This window comes from Phyllostomus discolor, chromosome 11 (assembly GCF_004126475.2).
Source record: "Phyllostomus discolor isolate MPI-MPIP mPhyDis1 chromosome 11, mPhyDis1.pri.v3, whole genome shotgun sequence".
Classification (NCBI taxonomy): Eukaryota; Metazoa; Chordata; class Mammalia; order Chiroptera; family Phyllostomidae; genus Phyllostomus; species Phyllostomus discolor.
The window spans coordinates 94,090,264-94,110,448 of NC_040913.2; the positions used below are offsets into that span (position 1 = coordinate 94,090,264).

The following is a 20,185-nucleotide window of genomic DNA, read 5'->3' on the forward strand; positions in this document are numbered from 1 at the left end:
GGACACAGAGGGAGAGCCCCCAGCCTCAGGCAACGGGTTAGAAGTGTCACTTGAGACGAGATCGGCAGAGATGACAGTTGGGTGGGATTTATTCGTTTTAAATGACTTTTTCCAGCCACTGAGTCTGCGCGTTGGTAACACTCACGGCGTCCATCTGTACATAGACCTACACCCATTTTCATCCGGTTGTCACGACGGAGGGTGTTCTGGCCACTTTAAAAATAAAGCTGCTGCTGCTTTTATAATAATATGGGCATGTTTGCTGTTTTCTTTTTGCTACTGAAAATTAGTATTTTCATTTATCCTCAGTTATTTCTTTTTGCTTGTTGACATCGATCCCATTAAATTTTTATTTTTTTTCTAAGAAAATTGGTTGAAAAGAAAAATCTGCATTGCCTAAATCATAAATATCTCTTTCTGCTAACAACCAGTGACTTTGAACTTTGTACATTAATTTTTCATCGCTTCCCCATTTGTTAAAAGTATTTTACTTTTAAAATTCTTAAATTCTTTTTAAGCCTGGGAGGCCTGTTTACATTTTTAGCCAAATGTGGGGGTTGGGGGGAGAAACGCGACTGAAAGTTATAATTTGTTACTGATTCGTTGTTTCCAAACTGTGGATTTTGTCTCACTGTCTTTTGAAAAGCTTTTTCGATTTTCTCTGTCCCCACCCGGCTATTAAACATGTAAACCTTAATCATACACACACTCTCTCTAGACCACACATCACCCTTCCCATTAGCATCTGTCGTGGTCGTTCAGTCAATGTGTGTTGAGCGAGGCCTTGCTCAGAGCTGGACGTTGTTCCGGACGTGGTGGAGACAGCAATGAACATGCGCCCCACCCCCCCCCCCCCACCAACCAGACCCCATGAGCGGGTCAGGGGTAGACCAGAGGCCGTGGCTGCAGTGCCCCCCGAGCACAGGGTGACACAGAGCGGATATCGGGACACCTGTGTCCTCCCCTCCCGTGCGCCCACCACACCGTGGGGAGTGAGTGCCGACGAGGACCCACCTTCAGTAAAAGAGCGGAGTCACTCGGGGGGTGGGGGGGGCGGTCAAAGAGGAGGCTTGGACCCCGGTCCTTCCATCTGATACCGCTGGCCGCCGGCAGTGAGGCCATCCAAAAGGCGCCAAGCATGGGGTCAGCGTTCTTCAGATTGTAACGGAATTGTCTGGATGTCGAGGTAAAGACCAGTCTGTGGACAGGAGCGGGGCAGGGGGCCTTTCCCTGGGCCGAGAAGCTGGGGGTGGTGTGCAGAGGAAGGGGGGCAGAGGAAGGGGGCCCCAGAAACAAAGATGGCCGCACCGCCACTGCAGGGGCTTGGTGGACAGAGGGGGGCGCGGGGCTGCTGATCGCCATCCCGGACGGAGCCCCCGCTGCCCCCGGGGGAGGGTTCCTGTGTGGTCGATGACCGTCTGAGGTACGGCGCTAGCCACAGCCCAGGCGGACTCCCCAGCCCTCGCTGGTTGCTCGTTGGCACCATCGGTTTTAAACTCCGCCGCGTTTCCTGCTCAGGACGGCCCTCCTGGCTTCATGGCACAGGATGGCAGGGTCATGCTGCTTTCTGCATTTCCCAGTGGTCTGTGTTCCCAAACACGGCAGGCGACTCTGTTCGGAGTTTTAAGACATGGATTCCCGCCCCCCCCCCCCAAAAGGCTTGTCCTACTCAGGGGGACCCTTGTTTTCAGAAATGACATTTTCTTCTCAGAAGTTTGGAAGTCAGTGCAATTTACCACTTCCTGGCAATACTGCCGCATAGTTAGATTTTACTAATTGTCTATCCTTCGCACTTTTTTAAGCGTATTAAACAGGCCGAAGATGACACAGTGAGATGCTGGTCCACGTACTGCCGGTAATGCGTGATCTGTGTCGTATCTCGTGGTTTTTCTGTGAGGAGCTTTCTGCAGGTCAGCCTGCACTAAAGACAGATAATTTTTTAAAAGCCATTTTTTCCATTTTCAATCGGAAAATGGATAGGAAGGTGCTGCAGGCTTCACTCGGTCCCCAGATCGCTCCTTTGGTTATGCCGTTACGAAGGCAAGTCCTTGCCGTGATCACCAAGAGCAGGCTGTGAGATAGTTCACAGACGTGTACTGAGAACGCTCGTCTGTGGGGAACTCCTCTGGACACAGAGTAGAGTGAGGTGGGCTTCCAGGTAAGAAGTATTACGAACAGCTCAGGAAAAGGAACACAGGCCCTTACAAAAGGGGAGGGTCTGTTCATTCCACGTGCTCCCAGACAAGGGAGACAAGCACCAATGGGCTCCAGCCTCATGCGTCTGCCCCCCACCCCAGCTGCCCCGCCGCCCCGCCGCCCCGCCAGCCTCTCTCCACTCTCCGGCTCACGATGGGAAGGCAGCAGCCGCCGCGCACCTCGGACCAGAGACCCGAAGCTCTGGCTGAGCCCGAGAAGCAGCTGGTCCCCAGGCAGAGCTGGAACTCTCTCTACTGGGGAAATCACTGGCAGTTAAAGGTGAAAACACTTAAAATGTCCATGCACGACATTTTTATAAGACTTCTTGACTTAGAAATTATGAACATGGGGTTGAACAAAGGACTCCTTTTATAAAAGAAGAAAGGATGATTGTAAACCAAACTTAACTGTTTTCTACTGCATCTCAAACAGGTTTTTGTTGACTATGTTCGGACATCATTTTTTTAAAAAACAGAACCGAACACACTTTGGCTACGTAAATGGTGATTTTGTCGATGTGTCAGTGACATTCAGCGTCTCACCGGTAGCACGGTTTTGTTCTCTGGGTTTCTACAGAGCTGGCTTTGTTCGTAATTAATGGCATAATAAAATAATTTCAGGAGTGCTGCGCTTCCCTCTCGTTCCACTGGGAAAGGTTTGTCCCTTCCTCAGCTTGTAAACAAACAAAACAAATTTCACCATATTATGCGTATATATCCAGCTACACTCGGTACCCGTGTGAACAATTGGGTTTGGGTAAAAAATAATTTAGTGTTATTCACTTGGAAATACTTCTGTGTTTGGAAGTCACTCCTTTTCTAAATGGTGGGATCCTTCGTTTGTTTGAATGCTATGTGATCGCAGCTGATGTACTGGGGACAGGCTGGATTTGAACCAGGAACGTGGGGGCAATGGGTCATCACCTCTCTCTTTATCACCTTCGCGCATCCATTAGGTTGGAAATCATGTTTTCTGAGTGGGGATGGTGTGTCGATTAGGTTTCAAGGCCGTTGACGTAGGCAGAGAATCAATCACAGCAGCACGACACGTGAGGCCGTGAGGAAGGGCAGGATGCACGGCCGTCTCCCCAGAATGCAGGTGAATGCAGTGTCTGGTGGTTAACCCTGGTGGTTGGAACTCAGTTGTGAATCGGACACTAGACTCACACAGAACCCTACAGATATAATGGGGGGGGGCACTTTTATTGAAAGCTGATAGATGAGTGAATGGTCCTTCATCGACTCTTCCTGCTATTTGTCCATCCAACACCCTTGATGACGCACTGGTTGGTGGTGAGCACCAGGCTGTGCCGGTCCGGAGCCGATGCAGCGTGCATGCCCATGGATGCTTCTCGCCTGTTCGGGTCACCTACGTTACAGGGCGCTGGGTGCACGGGCCGCAGACTCTCGCCACCAGGAAAGGAACCTGCACTGGGGCACTGAATCTATGCAGAACGGTGTTTTTCCCTCTCATCAGAATGCGTCATTTATACTTTAAAAATGTTTTTACCAAAGTACTGAATTGCTGGTGTAAAACACGAACACATTTCTCTGTTCAATTTGTAGGCTGCATTAAACCGCTCCTGTGCTGCACTCACTAGTTTTACTACCTCACAGGCGGGGCATGGGCGGTGCCATGGAGTGCTGTTGACAGAAAACCGTCCTTTATCTTCTCCTTCTTTTCTTCTTCCCCCCGCAGTGCTGCCGAGCCACACCTGCGGGAACCCTGGGGAAATTCTGAAAGGAGTCCTCCACGGGACAAGGTTCAACATCGGAGACAAAATCCGGTACAGCTGTCTGTCCGGCTACGTCTTGGAAGGGCACGCCATCCTGACCTGCATCGTGAGCCCGGGGAACGGCGCGTCCTGGGACTTCCCGGCCCCGTTCTGCAGAGGTAGGCGCTGCGCGGGGGGACTCCCCGGGACCGCACACCTGCTCCAGGTGCCTGGCTCTGGAGCTGACCTCTCGAGTTTCCCAGTGGTGACACAGGGGCCATCCCGCTGGGTCTTCCCAGACCAGCTCATCCTGTTCCCAAAGGGCGCACTCCGTGCCACCAGCGGAATAAGTGTAGATACGGTCCTTAAGTAGCCAAACCTGTCTCCCTCTGTCCTAGTCCTCAGACTCCGTGACCCGCTGCACCATGTATCGCCTCTCGTCGAACTCATCTACGTTTTAATATACGCCTTTATGTCCGTCTTGATTTCATCGTTGCTGTTCTTCTTTTTCTCATTAACAATGACAAATACCCCGATAATTAAAATTCATGTTTTAAGGGCTTTCTCAATGCTCTTAGCCTTCTGAAACAAAGCAGTCGGGAAGGAACGTGCTGTTACGTGAAGTGCTCAGCGTCTGCGTTGGGATAAGGTTGGAATGACTGCTCCCAGCGCCCCCTGCGTTTCAGCCTTTTCTGTAATGTTAACTTTACTGATCAAAACACTCTAAGAAACAGCTTGCTTTGGTCTTAGATTTTGAATTTATTAAGAAAAATTCATCTTACAGTTTCAAAAATGAAAGCATCGCTAACATTTATTAAGGTCTTCGTGTAGTACCTGTAAATGTGCTAAGCACTTTACTTGAATCACATTATTGAATTCTTACAACCCATTGAAACAATAATTATTGACACTTTTTAACAGATAAACACATTTTTATATACATAAAGTTTACAGAGGTAGAGTGGGTGAAGATTCAAATTCACGCCTGACTTTTCCTGCATCTTTTTATTTTTTAATTGCAGTGTGTAGTCTGTATTATCTGTGTTAGCCTCAGATGTGCAACCACATGGTTAGACAGTCACGTGCTCTACAGAGCAGTCCCCTGCTGGACCGCCTTCCTACACCACACACGAGAACACACTCAACATGGATTACAGAGTAGAACGGGAGACTCGAAACCGTAAAACTCCCAGAAGAAAATGTAAGCAGTTAAACCTCAGACGTGTCTCCTAGCAGTGTTTTTTCTGATGCATCTCCGTGGGCGGGGGAAACAAAAGAAAAAATAAACAAATGAAACCACAGGGAATCTGTAAAAACGCACAGCGAGGGGAACATGGAAGACGCCTTCACGAAGGGAGATTGCCACCAAGGACGCACGTGGGAAGGGAGTGGGGTCCACTGTTTACACAGAGCTCACACAGCTTCACGCCGGGGGAGCAGGCAGAGGGCGGGCAGAGCGCCGGGACGGACCCTTCTCCGCACCGGACTTTAGTCCACGCTCGTGACCAGACACACGCGCAGCCTTACTGGGAGTGACCACGTGTCAGTGGGCGATTCTCATCGGCATGTTCCTGCGTCGGCCCGTGCTGTTTGAGGGACACGCTTCTGGTTTCCCATGTTAAACGGTGCAGCCTCAGGGGGTCACCTTGAAGGTGACTATTTCAGGAACGGCGTGTCACCACTGACTCCCACCGCTGCTGGCCAGCACGCACTGATGACTTATCGTGGGCCAGGCGTGACTTGGACACACTCAGTCCTCACGCGTAGGTGCCGTGTCCGGGAGTCCCTGTACGAGGGAGGGAGGAGTCTGGGGATGAGCTGGGACATGGGACGTGCTCCCGCGGTTCCAGCCGGCGGTCGTCAGAGCCCGCACCGACCGTGTTCAGGGAAGTCCCGCGTCCTGGAGGGATTCCTGCTGTGCCTGTCATCTGCCCCCACGTCCTTTACCTGCCCGAAGTGCTCATTTCCTGTGCGTGTTCCAGGGCCTGTTACATCTCTCTCTTTCTTTTCTCCCTTTCTGCTATTACTTGTTTTCCAGATACCTAGTAGGGAAAAGTGTTCCAAAATCCACACTTCCGTCCCACTTCCCGTGTCTTTCCATAGATTCCTTCAACGAATCGATCCTATTTAAGGTCACCGCCACGGGCAGGCCCTGCGTGCCCCTGCCTTCCCTATCCCCGCCACCGTTTCCACGGCGGTCCCAGCCCCTCTGGAGAGGCACGGCAGTTAGTTACCTCAGCTCCGCTCGCCACTGCTGCCCACGTGTGACTTCTCCTTCCCCCCTGCCTCACGCCCACCCCCACCCCCGTGTTCCATTCGGTTACTTGTTTCCTCCCCCCACACCTCCCTTGGGCGGGTTACCTGAGCTCCACGCCGGGACCCTCAGCTCCCCCACCCGCCACGCCCCACTCCCGGTTCATTGTGCCCCCCACACCTTCATCAGGACCCCTCCTCTCTCCAGCAGAGGACACCAGCGACTCACCGAGAATTCAGTGCACGCACGTCCCCGTGGCCCCGCACGCGCCCCGTGGTGGTCCGCTGGACGGCCGTTCCTCTGTCGGCGGCCCTGGCAGGCGTTCTGCTTCCACCCGCCCAGCTGCACCGGAGCTCACCTGTGCTGGCTTCGCCGATATCCCTGCCCCCCTCCCATCCCTGCGTCCCGAGTCCCTTCTGCGGGCAGGTGTCGCCGCCGCAGACGTGCGCAAACACCGCCCGGGAGGAGTGCCTGTGGTCTGCTGGTCCCTGAGAGCCCTCCCCAGCGCACCGCGGCGCCCGCCTGCCCACTCCCGCCCACTCGTCCTGTTAGCACTGTGGACCTTTCCCCTTCGAGCCACAGATCCTACGCGTCTGTCGCTTTCACTCCGAACTCCGAATTCAGTCCTTCCTTACCCTGGCGGCCCTTTTTCACATGTTATCTTTAACAAGAGGGCCCTTCGGTTTGAATCGTTCATGTCGTTGCTACTTTAGATTTTACCTTCATGTCTCAGAGCTGCCCGTAGCAGTGGGTAGCCCGGCAGGAGACAACACGCCATCATGGAAACGTCATTCCCGTGCCCCGGATGCCTCTCCGTGTGACATGGGGCCTAACCTGCAGGTGTCCCTACCGCCCCCCGCCCCCCGCCCATCCGGAAACGGAGACGCAGTGGGCGTGGGGCGTCAGATCACCAGTCAAAAACTTGAAAATGCAAAAATAAACATCGACAGCAAGCAGGACAGCTTCCTCCTTTTTAACTCTTTTTTTCTAATAATTATTTATTGTTGTTAGAGGGAGGCAATGCAGAGAGAGAGGAATGGAGAGACAGACAAAGAGACAGAAAGAGACATTAATTTGTCCTTCCACTTACGGACGCATCATTGGGTGACTCCCGTGTGAGCCCTGGCCGGGGATCGAACTGGCGACCCTGGTGCATCGGGATGGCGCTCCCACCAGCTGAGCTGCCGGCCAGGGCTACCACAGCTTCTCTTCTTTCTGCTCGGACTTCCCCGGGAGTTTTCTCCTTCACGGGCCAACCTTTCCTCATCCCACTGTTACAAACCTTATAGAGCCAAAGTATGGATAACACTACGGCCCCCATCATTCCTATTCTGTCACCGATTTATTGAATCTCAACTGTATCAAGATGCTTTGGGCCTGATCTTTTTTCTTCTCTATGACAGCTTATGACACTTATGCTTAAATATTGCTTTATCCGATGCTCGGGCTAGATTACAAAGGACATGACGTTAGACGTAATTATTTCACAGAACTAAGTCGAAAGCTGCACCATTGTTACTCCCTGATTTGGGTAGCTGGGTCGTAAAGAAAAAAACCACTGGTCTGGTTTTTGTAAATGCACAGATGTGGCATGCTTACGGGAGACATAAATGGATTTCAGCAATATAGGCTTAGATGTTTTACAAAAACGAAATGAGTGTATTTCCTGTTCTCCCACGAGCCAGTGCCTCAGGTCCAGAAATCACACGAGGTTTCTTCTCAGTGGCATCCCCGACAGGAACACCACCCCCTCCCTCCTCACGACGACGACGGTGTTTTGCTGGGGCTGAACAATTTACACCTGACCCGAGGGCGGCGTTAGCCTGCAGGGTGAGCTGAGGTGTGTGCATCGTTTCTGGGGTCGCGATGCCCTTCAAAGAAACACGATGTAATTTTATGTTCAGTGCAATCAACACGTAAGAACTCGGCAGGGCAGCCGGCGCTATTTAACACAAGTTTCTGTAAATCGGAGGCCAGCTTCGGAGGGACCTCGGGCAAGGATGAGCATTCGATTCTGTTCTGGAAGCACAATACCTTCCTCTCCTTCACTTATCCTTGCATTTTCACCTCCGCGTCCACACCCTCCTGAGTTCTCCTTCGTCGTCATGGACCGGCCCTGTGGTCCCCGCAGCCTCCGCACGGATTCACTGTGTCTGTGCCTGCAGGGACAGCGAGGGCTTCGGGGAGAGAGACGGAAGGGGAAGAGGGTGCTGGGCAGGCTCAGGGACAGGTGCTCTCGGGCCGGGCTGGAGGCCCGAGGAGGAGTGCCTTCCTCCTTCGCCCTGTGTCCCCCGACTTTACTATGGCATCGCACAGACCGTGAGGCTGGAGGCCGGGATCTTGCACAAGCCACCTTGAGCTCCAGGAGGCTGCAGGGCCATCGGGGATCAAGTCCAAAAGAGGGGAGTTCTCGTTGGGTGCAAACCGCGAAGGGTGGACCCCTGTCTCAGGGCCTGCAGACAAGGAGGAGGGGAGGAAGGAGGGAAGGATCTGTGGCAGGAAAACACGCCTCTAAAAGACACCTCCTATCGGCCCAAAGAGATCGCCCTTCCTGATGTCGGCCCACGAGGCGGGGACATTTCTCGTCCATCGCCTGCCTTCCGAGACCGTTTCCCTCCGACTCTCCAGCCCTGGATCCGGTTTTTGTCAGTCTGAGTGTGGTCCCCCGGCCGCCGCCGTGTTCTACCTGCGTGACCACTCAGGGACCGCACGGTTGTTCGGGACGGGAGCCGACCCCAGGCCTGGGAAGGCGGCGCCTGGGGGGTGACCGGACGCTGCAGGAGACACGCGTGCCGGGAAGAAGCCAGCTCTTGGTGCGTGCGAGTCCACGCCAGCTGGAGACCCGCGCCCTCCTCCCTGAACCCCACTTTCCCGTGGCCCCGGCTTCTTCCACGGCGGAGGACTCACTCGTACTTGCAAACGAGGCCTCAGAAACAGTCCTTAGCGGCGCTGGCAGAGCTGAGACCCCGGCATCCTGGGCGTGCCCGACCACACGCTGCCCTAAACAGCATCTCTACATGTTCCGCACTCCACGCCATGGCCTGGACTAACACGGGCGCGTGACTCGTGGGAACTCCCACGGGAGGGTGTCAAAAACCACGCGTACGTGGCATCGCTGTGTAAACACACCGAAGCCATAAATGCACAGCCCTGCTTGCACCTCGGACCCCCGTGACACGTGTGCAGGGGAGGCAGTGGCACCCTCGTGATGAGGGACAGACTGAATAGACATTCCTGACAGCCCGCAAACTCGGGGCGCAGGCGGCATGATGAGGCTGCTGCACGCTCAACCGCATCCTCCTGCTTCCACTGAAATCCACTTAATCTGCATGGCATGTGCACAGGATTAATCTGCACGGCACGTGCAGAGGATTCATCTGCACGGCACGTGCATGGGATTAATCTACATGGCACGTGCATGGGATTAATCTACACGGCACATGCACGGGATTAATCTGCACGGCACGTGAATGGGATTAATCCACACAGCACGTGCACGGGATTAAAGCGTGTCACAAAGCTGAATCGACACGGGGGGTCCCACCGAAGCGCCCACACCGTTGTGTGACAGACATTTCGGCGCCGTTTAACCTTTTCCGGAGGGGGGGGGGTGTTGTCCTTAGTATTGCAAACCTGTTCATGCTCTTCTTTCCTTCTTTCCCAACTTTGGATTTTTTAAGTTGGCATCTGTCCATGAGTTTTAATGTCCGGATATCACTCCGCTTCACCATGTCTTGCTTCTCCCGGTTGCACTTAGATTTCTGTGGGTGTCATCTTTATAAGTGTAAATGGCACACTTGACCTCCGGGCCCTGTTTCTGTCATTCCCTGAGCCACCCCTTGCCTCCCGCCACGTCTGACGTCCCCTGCGTTGCCCTCGCTCTTCCAGGACGGCCCCTAACCCCTCCCCCTCCTGCGTCCTCAGCCGCAACAGAACCCTGTGTCACTGAAGCCGTTAACGTTCATGTTTTATTCTGCAATCTCAGTTCAGTCCTTCTGCACATGCCCGAGGGCTGCTCGTGACGCTGGAGAGCAGCACAGCACACGGACACTCGGTGGCTGTGACAACAGTGTCTGCCCCGCGGCCGGGCTCCGCCTGCAGCCGCTGTCCTCCCTGGGAGCGCAGGGCCACAGTCTCCGGGCCTCTCAGAGTTCGGGGGAGCCCCTCGCAGCCGCGGTGACTCGGGGTGACGCCATGGGGCCGCTGTGCTTCTCCGGCCGGGGCGCTCGCTCCTTGGTTAGGGTGTGACTGCCGCTCAAACACCGGTGTGTAGCCTCTTGCTCACTCTCTCCACACACACACACACACACACACACACAAGATGCACACGTGTGCATATGTGTGCATATATTGCCTGTACAGCACATACACACGTGTGTGTGTGTGTGTGTGTGTGTGTGTACACCAGGGGCATCCAACCTTTTGGCGTCTCTGGACCACACCGGAAGAAGAACAGTTGCCTTGGGCCACACCTTAAATACACAAACACTAACAAAAACTGATGAGCAAAAGCAAGGTTTTAAGCGAACTGACGATTTTGTGTCGGGCCGCATTCCCAGCCGTCCTGGGCCCGGGCGGCCCGTGGGCTGCGGGGTGGGCACCCCGCCGGCACAGCCGCACACACACGGGAGCAGCAGATGTCTGAGAAGGTCTCGTTCTCAGTGTCCGTACGGAGACTCCGTGGAACGGCAGGGGAAGCCGGTCAGGTGCCGGGAGGGCAGCGGGCTGCAGGGGCGGCTGTCGCAGCCTCTCCCGTGGACGCAGACGGCTTCCACCGAGCACTGGGTGGGGCCACCTCCAGGTGCTTGGCAGACGACAGGGTGGCCTCATGGGTTTCCAACAACAAACCCACCCCCCCCTCCGCACACTGAGCCCCACGGAGCGCGGAGCCCAAGGAGGGCTGCTTCAGCGAAAGGCGACCGACACGCTGCAGCTGTACCCCCACAGACTGAGTCACCTGGGAGAAGAGAGGGGAAGGGTCTCCCACGCCCCACCCACTGGGCCCCCCGGAAGGGGCTGCTTCGCGCCCCTCAGAGCTCCGACCCGGCCCCTGTGTGAACACCTGCGTCCAAGGGGCAGACGCACCTGGTGGTTTAGAATGCACCACCCTAGTATGTGACAGTTCCACAGAACACGGGGGGCGGCAGCTGTTCGGCACTTTTTCAGAGGATTGGCTGGTTCTGTCCGTTTCCAGGCAGTCGCGTGTTCCTGGAAGAATTGGTGACAGTCAGCGAGGGGCCGAGAGCCCCCGAATGAAGAACCGGCCGGTCTCGGTGTCATCTGCAACAAAGCACGCAAATAAAACACGGGTGCTCAGGGCTCGGCGACAGCTGTCTGAGGCCGCAAATCTCTTTAATTGACGAGCCTTGCGCAACGTGACGGGAAGTGACAGCATGTCACTGATGCTTGATGAGCTGTCGCTTGGAGGTTTTTAACTACAGGCTCGGGAGGAGAGGAAGGGGGCGCCCGGGAGACGGCGCCGCTGGAGGGGGAGGGGGAGGGGGAGAAGCCGCACCACGTGGGGGTGCCCGTAAACCCTGTGGCCGTGAGCACAGCCGTGGCCCCGCCGGCCACGTGGCAGAGGGGGCGCTGCCAAGCTGATCTCCGGGAGTTGCCCCCCCAGGGCCTGGCCGTGCACAGTGACACCCGCTGGGACCACCCTCGTGTGAGGAACCGGCTCTAAAGCACGCTGGAGTAGCTGTGACAGTGTAGTTTCTCGCAGGCTGCGCAGTAAACAAGTCTGACGTACACCTTGGCCGGACTGGAAAAGGGAGCCGCTACAACGAGACGTCCGCTGGAGATGTGGCTGTCCCCGCTTCACCCCGAGTCACCGACGGGCCGGCGTGGCGTGAGCACAGAGGCCGAGGGCCGACCCCAGCTCCGCGGCGCTCTCGGGGGCCAAAGCAGAGAGCGACGTCCCTTCGTTTGTCTGCGTTCCGGGTGTTGCGCCTGCACCATCTGCTTCCAGCCGACAACACTTCACCCTCCCTGTCCTCAAACTCACACAGACCAACAGTGTTCCTGTCCCCTAATCCGACGCCCTGAGTGTCCCAGTGTTTGCGCCGGCACACGGCGCTGCGGCCAGCGTCTCCACGTGTGCCGCGTCGTCCCCGTCTGTGTGGCTGTTGCCCAAGCACGGACTCGCCGGGGTGCTCCGTGTGCCTCGCAGACTCCGGGCCGCCGAGTCTCAGCACAGCTCCTCTCGGCTTGGGTGCGTCCCCTTTCAGTTTGTGAGAAGTCGGCAGTGCTAAAACGTCACCCCCAAGTTGCTCCCACGATCCCTCGGGTCCGGGGCACGCGTCTGCTGCGTGTCCGTGCGCACACGTTGGTTCTGGAAGGAGGCGTTTATCGGGGACCGAGGAGGCGTCAGAGCAGCTCGACAGCAAGGTCCCTGGACGTGCCTGCCCAGGGCTACTCGGCGGACGCTCCGTGCCTTTCCAGCCGCACGGCGCCCACGTCTGCTGCCGCGGGCACCCCCGAGGAGCGGGGGTCTCCACAGACGGACCCTGAACAAACCGCGAGACCCTGCTCACCAAGCCAGACACCGGGCCACGCGTGGTCCGCACGCCGTGATCCCCGTCGGGGAGTTCTGGGTATGCAGGCCACAAAGGGGGTGGGCGACACAGGAGCAGCACCAGCTGGCGTGGAGGTGATGTCTTCACGGACGGAGCCAGGCACATGGACCGAGAGATGAGGGGGGACCGGTCAGATGTGCCACAGCCACCTGCAGCACCGGCTCGGGGAGCTTCCGTTGAGGAGACCATGTCTGATAGAGAGCCGCAGTGCCCGGCTGCTGGGAGGAGGCTCAGGGCCGGCCTGCTTTAGGCGACCGACGCCACCGGTCTTCGGCCAGAGCAGGATTCCGTGGCCCCTGGAGGAGCTGAGAAGCGAGGTGAACTCGGGCATCCGGAGCACGGCCCGGGCCAGGGAAACGGCCGGGGCTCTGGTCCTGAGACCGGAGCGCAGGGTGAGGGCGGAGCGGACAGTGGCGTGGGGGGCAGGGTCACAGAGGAGGTCAGAGGTGAGCAGGGAAGATCCCGTAGGGCCTGTGGGCCGTGAAGTGGACATGTGCCTCCATCCTGAGTGGAGGGGAAGACCCCGGGGGGGTTAAAGACCAGAAGCAGCGTCGCTGCACTTGGACTTGAAGAGGATGCCCTGGAGGAGAGACTACGGGGGGTAGAGGGGGCGGAAACCGGGTCAGGACGGCAGGGCAGGCATCCGGGAGGGAGGGGACGGTGCCTGGGGGGTGGGGGCAGCCAGGAGGCTGGCGTGACAGGCCCGCATGTGGGGTGCGGCTTACAGAAAGGCCCCCGGGGGCTCGGCTTCTCTGTGCCGTGGGGTGTGCGGGGGGTGGACGTGGAGCTCTGAGCAACGGTCTCCAGGCTGTGGGCGTCTCCGGTGTTCACACTGCTCCCTTGACAACTGGTGGCGTAGCGGAAAATGTCACCGTGACTGATGACACCTCAGGCTTCATCGAGGTCCTGGCAGTTGCTTTAGGAGAGGTCAGTGTCCTCCCATTTGTCTTTATCGGCACATGTTACGGTGGGGAAAAGTATCAGCATCTGTTACCAAATGTTATACATGTAGCCAATGGCATATGGAGAGTAGATGAGCTTTTTGGTAAAATAACATGTTCTAAGACATGTCTATAAATATAATTTCTTCCTTTCCCTTTCCTTTCTTCCTTCCTTCTTTCCTTCTTTCTGTCCCTTCCTTCCACCACTTACTACAGTGCTTATTGGTATCGTATCTATTTCATCTTTACTGACTTATGCTTGGTCCTTTCCCAAACTATTCCAGTTTAAGTCTTCGTGCAACTATTAACTCGTTGGAAACTTTTTGTGAATCAAGGTGTCTGTGTTATCATAACATCTTATGGTATTATCTGAAGTTCAAAGACAAATACACATTCCAAACTCTGTAGACAATAAAGATGAAGACGATTCCTTTCAAGAGCACCGTTTTCTCAAATGTACGTGTCAGGGCATCGAGGCACGATGGCACCGTACGTACATTTGGATCCTAAAACGTTGCCGAGTTCTCTCCACCTCCCAGGGTTCTGAGACGATCCTTGGAACGACCGTTCACCTGCCTCCAGGTGCCAGGTGTGTGGCGGTCAGACAGTCCCGGGGGTGGGGCAGCCGCAGCGCGCTCGTCCCCAGGGTGGCACTCAGGTGGGGCGGCTAACGCGGCGTCGCTGGGTGACGTCCGTCCACCGTTCCACAGAGCTCAGTTAACAGGTCCGCACGGCCGGCCCCCGGGTCGGCGGACACCCAAGCTCCCAGCTCGGCACTGCCTGTCCCTGCTCAAGGGCGCCCCTCTGTTGACGCACCCGTGTGTGAGACCCCTCTCCTCTGTCCCCTGCAGCCGAGGGCGCCTGCGGGGGGACCCTGCGGGGCACCAGCAGCAGCATCTCCAGCCCCCACTTCCCGTCGGAGTACGACAACAACGCCGACTGCACGTGGACCATCCTGGCCGAGCCGGGGGACACCATCGCCCTGGTCTTCACCGACTTCCAGCTGGAGGAGGGCTACGACTTCCTGGAGATCAGCGGGACCGAGGCGCCCTCCATCTGGTAGGTGCTGCGGCGGGCCATGCGCGTCCCCACACAGTGATGGGCGGCCACGTGCCTCCCTGGGGGGCGGGGGGGGGGCCGTTGGCAGGCCTGCGGGTCGTCTCTCTGCCGCGCTGCTGTGCTGGCGGCGGAAAGGTCATCGATGCGCGTCGAGACTGACTCCAGAGTCCCTAAGTTGTCTTTGTGCGGGCGTTTGGGGCTGGGGGGCTCTCCGTGCCCCGAGTGTGGCACCGGAACTGACTGTGCCCCAGTTCTGGACCCTTCCAAAGCCGCCAGAAGACGGCTCAGCAAGGTAAGTGTTGGATTTAGCCCAGAGCCAATACAAGGTGATCCAATATGTTCAGGCTGTGGGCTCACTGGTTATTGATCCACTGCGCTGCCACGGTGTGGCCACATGGCTCTCGTTCTCCCTGGACACGCCGCACCGAGTCCTGGAGCCACTCGGGGGCTGCAGCAAACCACCCAACACATGCGTGAGGTCTGGCAACGTGGTCAGCACCCGTCAGGGCTCTCTGGTGGGCATTCGGAGGCAAGGAGGGGAGTCAGGACACCCGGATCTGGTCAGGCGCGCTGGGTTCAGGCTCCTGGGGTCGGCGGCAAGAGCAGCCTTCGCTGCGTCTCCCAGTGCCACTGAGAGTGGAGAATCCAAAGACGAGGTGGCTGGCCAAAGGCTTGAGGGGTGTCTTGATTTAAGGCACTTGTTGGAGGTGCAGCTGCTTTGGTTGTTGGAAGTGTTTCATTTCTTCACGTGCCGAAGCCTGCCTCAGGGACCTGCGTCAGGGGTGCAGCCCCGCCAGCGGACCGGGACGCACGGGTTCCACATGCGGGCGGAACGGGGGTGGCCGCGCGTGCCAGGGAGAGGAGAGTGTGGAATGAGGGCCGTGGCTGTGTCCCCAGGTTCCGGTTTGCGTTTCCGTACGAAGACTACAGGGCACAGTGTCAGACCTCAGGCGCGTCACAGACGAGACCGCCTGTCTTAAGCCGGCTACCGAAATTGAGCTGTATCTCATTTCCCAGGACACGAGACTCAAAGCAGAGTGCGCCCGCTAATGGGTGAACTGTCTCCTCGCAGCAGCCTCCCTGAGCTTGTGTTAAACGTTCCTTCCGCTCAGGGAGGAAAGACCGGCGCCTCGACGACCTTTGTTTCCCGGGTGACTCATCCGGAATGACCCTGCGGACACAGCCAGCCGGCCCCCTCACCGACTCCGTCGCGCACTCTGACCCTTAAACCCCCACTGTGCGCAACGCCAGAGGCCGCGGGTTCTGGCCAAACGCTGGGTGTGCAGGACTCTGCTCCGAGCTCTACCACAAACAAACCTTGTGAACTTGGGCAAGTCACTCGGCTATGTACCTAAGAAAGGGGGCCGCCCTCGGTGAACTTTAAATTAGCTCGGTAGGCATCTGTCCCTTGCGGTGAGAGACTCAGAGAAGTGGCACTCTCTCCGCTTTAAGACACACCAGGGTCTCCCACAGAGACGGGCTGGGCAACGGGGGCCCAGCAAACCGAGCTCCACATGCACAGGGACAGGTGGCCCTGCCGCACACCTGGCGGGCCCCTCCAGAGTGGAGGGGCGCCTTCGAGGCACCCGCACTGGACGGACAGGCGGAGGAGAGGGTGGTCTTGACTTGGTTCTGCCCTCCTCCCCCGGCGGCTCCTCTGCCGGCCTCCCCTCTCTGCGCCCCGTCTCTCAGGGCACGGTCCCCGATGCGTGGCCCCGAGGGCCTCCTCTCAGACTCAGGACGTGCGTGCGGACGGGTCCCGAGGGAGCGAAACGAGAGTCAGGCTCTGTCTGCAGCGCCCAGCGCGGGGTCCAGGATGTGGGTGGGCCCTGAGGGCGTCGTTGTCATGCGGAGAAACCAGCCCAGGAGCCGGAGAACTTGCCCTCTGGCTTCTCCGTCTCTGGATTCGGGCTCGAGAGGGTCCCAGCTCTCCAGAATCGACGCAGCGTTTGCACCGAGGCTGATGCTCTGGGAGCAAACTGGGAACACGGGGCGGTTGCTAGGGAGCACACTGGGAACACGGGGTGGTTGCTAGGGCACTTTCGGTAGGAACTTGCACCGCCCTGGGCGCCGAGGACCCAGGCGGCCCCCTGGCCCACCGTGCTTTCCCCGGTGACCGTCCACCGATGGTTCTGCGTCCATAACCCGGTTCTCCCGAGGGTGTCCGTGGTCCCTCCAGCTGTGCGCGGAAGCCCCGAGGGTGGCTGTTGGTGAAGGAGCTGGGCACGCACGGGGCAGAGCCCAAGCTCAAGGTCAAGGTCTCGGACTCCAAATTGCGCTTCCTTTTCCCTCGGCTCCGTCCTCCGGGCGGACGGCCCAGGTCCGGGCCCACCGCCTGGTCAGGCTGGTATGTAGGCTCTGTCTCGGCACGGCCGGTGGACCCTGAAGCCTTGAGCAGGACCCCCCACGGGGCACGGGGCAGGGGGACAGCCAGCGGTGCAGTGACCTCACACACACACACGGCACCCACACGCCACCGGGGAGGGCAGGGCCTTTCCGGGTGGCATTTAGTGTCGCTGCAACGGCAACCAGAAACACCTCGACCTGGCCACAGGCCCCGTGTGGATGGAGCTCCGGTCTCCCAGCGAGTGGTCAGCGGGGGCTGAGGAGGACAGAGAAGGAGGAGTGTTTCCTAAGTAACTGTTGAGACGTGTAGGAGCGTGTTCACCGTAGAACACGGGATCGTTTGAAGTTCCTTCTTAAAGTGCACACACATGCACGATGTGGCTTGCCTTCCAGAGGCTGCTGTTGTGCCATCACTGGGGAGTAACGGTCTTGAACTGTTTCCTGCTCCACGCTGGTGTGTTTAAGGGACCGGCCGCCCCTGAGCCCCAAGGCAAACCCCGAGCGGCTCAAGGGCCCGCGGGCTTGCCCCCCCCGCCCCCCGCCACCGAGGCGGACGCCGGGGAGCAGCCCGGGCGTGCAAACGTGTGTCATTTTCCAGTACGGTAGTGTGTTTTAAAAAGACAGACTCTAACAAGCAAGGGCACTCTACAAAGAAGTTACTTGGAAAATTACGAAGAACCGTAACAGGATTAGCCCTATCTTTATTTAATGTGGAGGGAAATTACCAGCTCAGCTATGTTTTCTGCGAGGTTGCCATGGTCACAGTCGGGGCGGTCTAAATGTGGTGAGTGATGTCAGACGCCCAAATTGTCCGCGTACCAAACCTGCGTGTGGGGGCTCGCACGTGAGACCTAGCTGGGGGCGTGTACACCGGAGAAGGCGCGTTTTCATCGCCGGCCCCACTCTGACAACTCTGACGCCCACGGGCTCTCCCTCGGACCCCGGCCCCGGCAGGGGCCTCAATCTCCGGCCCTCCACGCAGCGTGCTCTGGCAATCACGATGTTTCTCGCCGTTAAAGCCCCGTGCTCGGGGGAGCCCGCCAGGCACCCTTCCTTCCAAAGCGCTTGGGAGGCGGGACATCTGACGCCATCGCTCTGGAAACAGCACGGAGAAAGGAAATTGGTTTTGTTTCAGCGTGAAGCCACTGGGGCTTCTAAACTGAGACTCGAAGGTTCAAGGGGGGTCAGAACACATAGTCTGGGCAGGAGACAACTCCGGGGGCGTCGGTGTCTTCCAACTGCATGACCCTGGCAATGGGAGTCATTCTTGCGTGTCCCCCACCCACCCCCGGGACAGGAGCTGTGTGGGGGGCGGAGAAGGCGGGAAACGGGGACGGGCAGGCGCCTGGAGCCTGTGCCTCGTTAGACTCGGGCGCACTCTGAGCCAGGCGCAGGGTCTGGGAGAACCTTCCGTGACTCAGCCTCGGGCCTGAGGACGGACCCCACCTGGGCGCTGTGTGTTTGGGGACTCTTGTCGCCAGCCCCCCCCCCCCCGCCTCTGCCCACCCCTCTCCTGGCAGCACCGGAGGTCCGGCCACACTGACCACGTCCTTGTCCCCATCCTAACACACAGCGGACCCCCGGCACCTGGGTTCGGGCCCGTGGGCGCAGGCAACCCCACCCTGCCCGGCCTGGTTCCTGCTAAACTAAGACAATGCGCAGAGTGACGCCCCCACGGCAGAGGGCGTGGACAGCGGCACCAGCCGGCCAGGAGCGCCTGTGATCTCCCCCCCCACCCCCGCTGCCGCCGCCGCCGCCACGGGAAACGTCCTCGGCCGTGATACCTGTGGGGGCTCGCCGGGCCGGTTGGGACCAGATCCTCCTCCTCCTTGTCCCGCGGCTCACCTTGGCCGCGCCCTCGGCAGCAGGGGACCCTGCCCTCGCCTGTCCAGACGCACCCCCTCGGTGATCGTGCCCAGGTGGTGCTTCCCCGCGTCGGCCCGAGACCAGGACGATGACCTTTCTGGTGCACTTCAGTGTTGCCCCAGAGTCCCTCGGGGCAGCCGGGGTCAGCGGCCCCCGGGGAGCAGCAGGCGCCTGGGAGCCCGGGTCCAGCCCGGTCTCTCTGGGGGGTGCCCCTTGGAAGCCCCTCTCGGTGTCGCTGGCCGTAAACTCGCAGAACCTTCTCGCACCCAGCGCTGTGCTCGCTCGGGGCGTCGGCACAGCCCCGGGGGGCAGCAGGCTCCTGAAAGGGGCGTAAACCACAGGTCCGGAGCATCCCCGGCAGTGTGACCGCGGCTCCGTGTGAAGTGTCGGCCCGTTTAATCGCAGCAGGCGGGGAAACATAGCCAGTTCAGGTCACCGCTGTCCCCCGGCACCTCCCCCCAACACTCGGTGGGAAGGTGCAGGGTCATCCCCGCACCGACAGCACTTCAGTGGGACGGGGGGGGATGGGCGGGGGACGGGGGTTTCTGACCCACCGATGCGCGGCGTCTTTTCACACATGCGTCGTCCAGGGCGCGCTGGTTCCGCTCCAGCAGGCAAGGGAAGCCCTGGGCCGGGCCAGCCTGCAGGGGAAACGGGTCCCCTCTGCCTCAGGGACAGCCCTCCGGGGCCCTCCCTCCCTCCCCACCTGGGAGGCACCCCCCGTCTGCAGCAGCTGCTGGCGGAAGGCCTTCCGGGCCAGACTTCACCTTGAGGAGGCAAGCAGGAGGCCCCTGGGACGGGCCGGGGCGGGGGAGGGGGGACCTCCTGCTGGATTGCCACCCCCCCACCCCCGCCCACTGCCGTGCCTCCTGGCTCGGCACCAGGCAGCGGAGGCCGCCCCTCCCAGCCCTGATGGAGCAGTGGGTTTGTCTGCAAGCGCCAGCACCTGTCACCACCCCCGAGTCTCACTGCATCTGAGAGAACCTTCAGGTGGCGGAATCCACACCCAGGTTTCAAATGCACACGGCTGACGAGGCTAAAGAACTAATTCAATGAATGCGTGCCTCGAACAGCGGGAATTTGGATGATTTATTTAACGGTGGCAGCTCTGGACGAACTGTGGTATTTCACCCTAGGACTACGAGCATGGTGACCAGGCTGGGGGGTGAGGAAAGACACAGACTGAAGGGACCCTGGCTGCTGACCTGGAAGGCACTGGGGTGGGGGCCACCAG

General features: G+C 58.5%; 1 protein-coding gene across 1 annotated transcript in view; it reads left to right on the forward strand.

The window, feature by feature from the left end:
- Positions 1-1,858: 1,858 nt before the first annotated feature.
- Positions 1,859-20,185, forward strand: part of LOC114508849 (CUB and sushi domain-containing protein 1) — a 416,019-nt gene continuing 397,692 nt past the window's right edge. Inside the window, exons 1-6 of the mRNA XM_036011116.1 lie at positions 1,859-1,910; positions 3,895-4,089; positions 11,606-11,829; positions 13,018-13,131; positions 14,263-14,269; positions 14,532-14,739. Of these exons, the coding sequence (XP_035867009.1) occupies positions 1,859-1,910; positions 3,895-4,089; positions 11,606-11,829; positions 13,018-13,131; positions 14,263-14,269; positions 14,532-14,739 (800 nt within the window). The remainder of the gene's footprint in view (positions 1,911-3,894; positions 4,090-11,605; positions 11,830-13,017; positions 13,132-14,262; positions 14,270-14,531; positions 14,740-20,185) is intronic.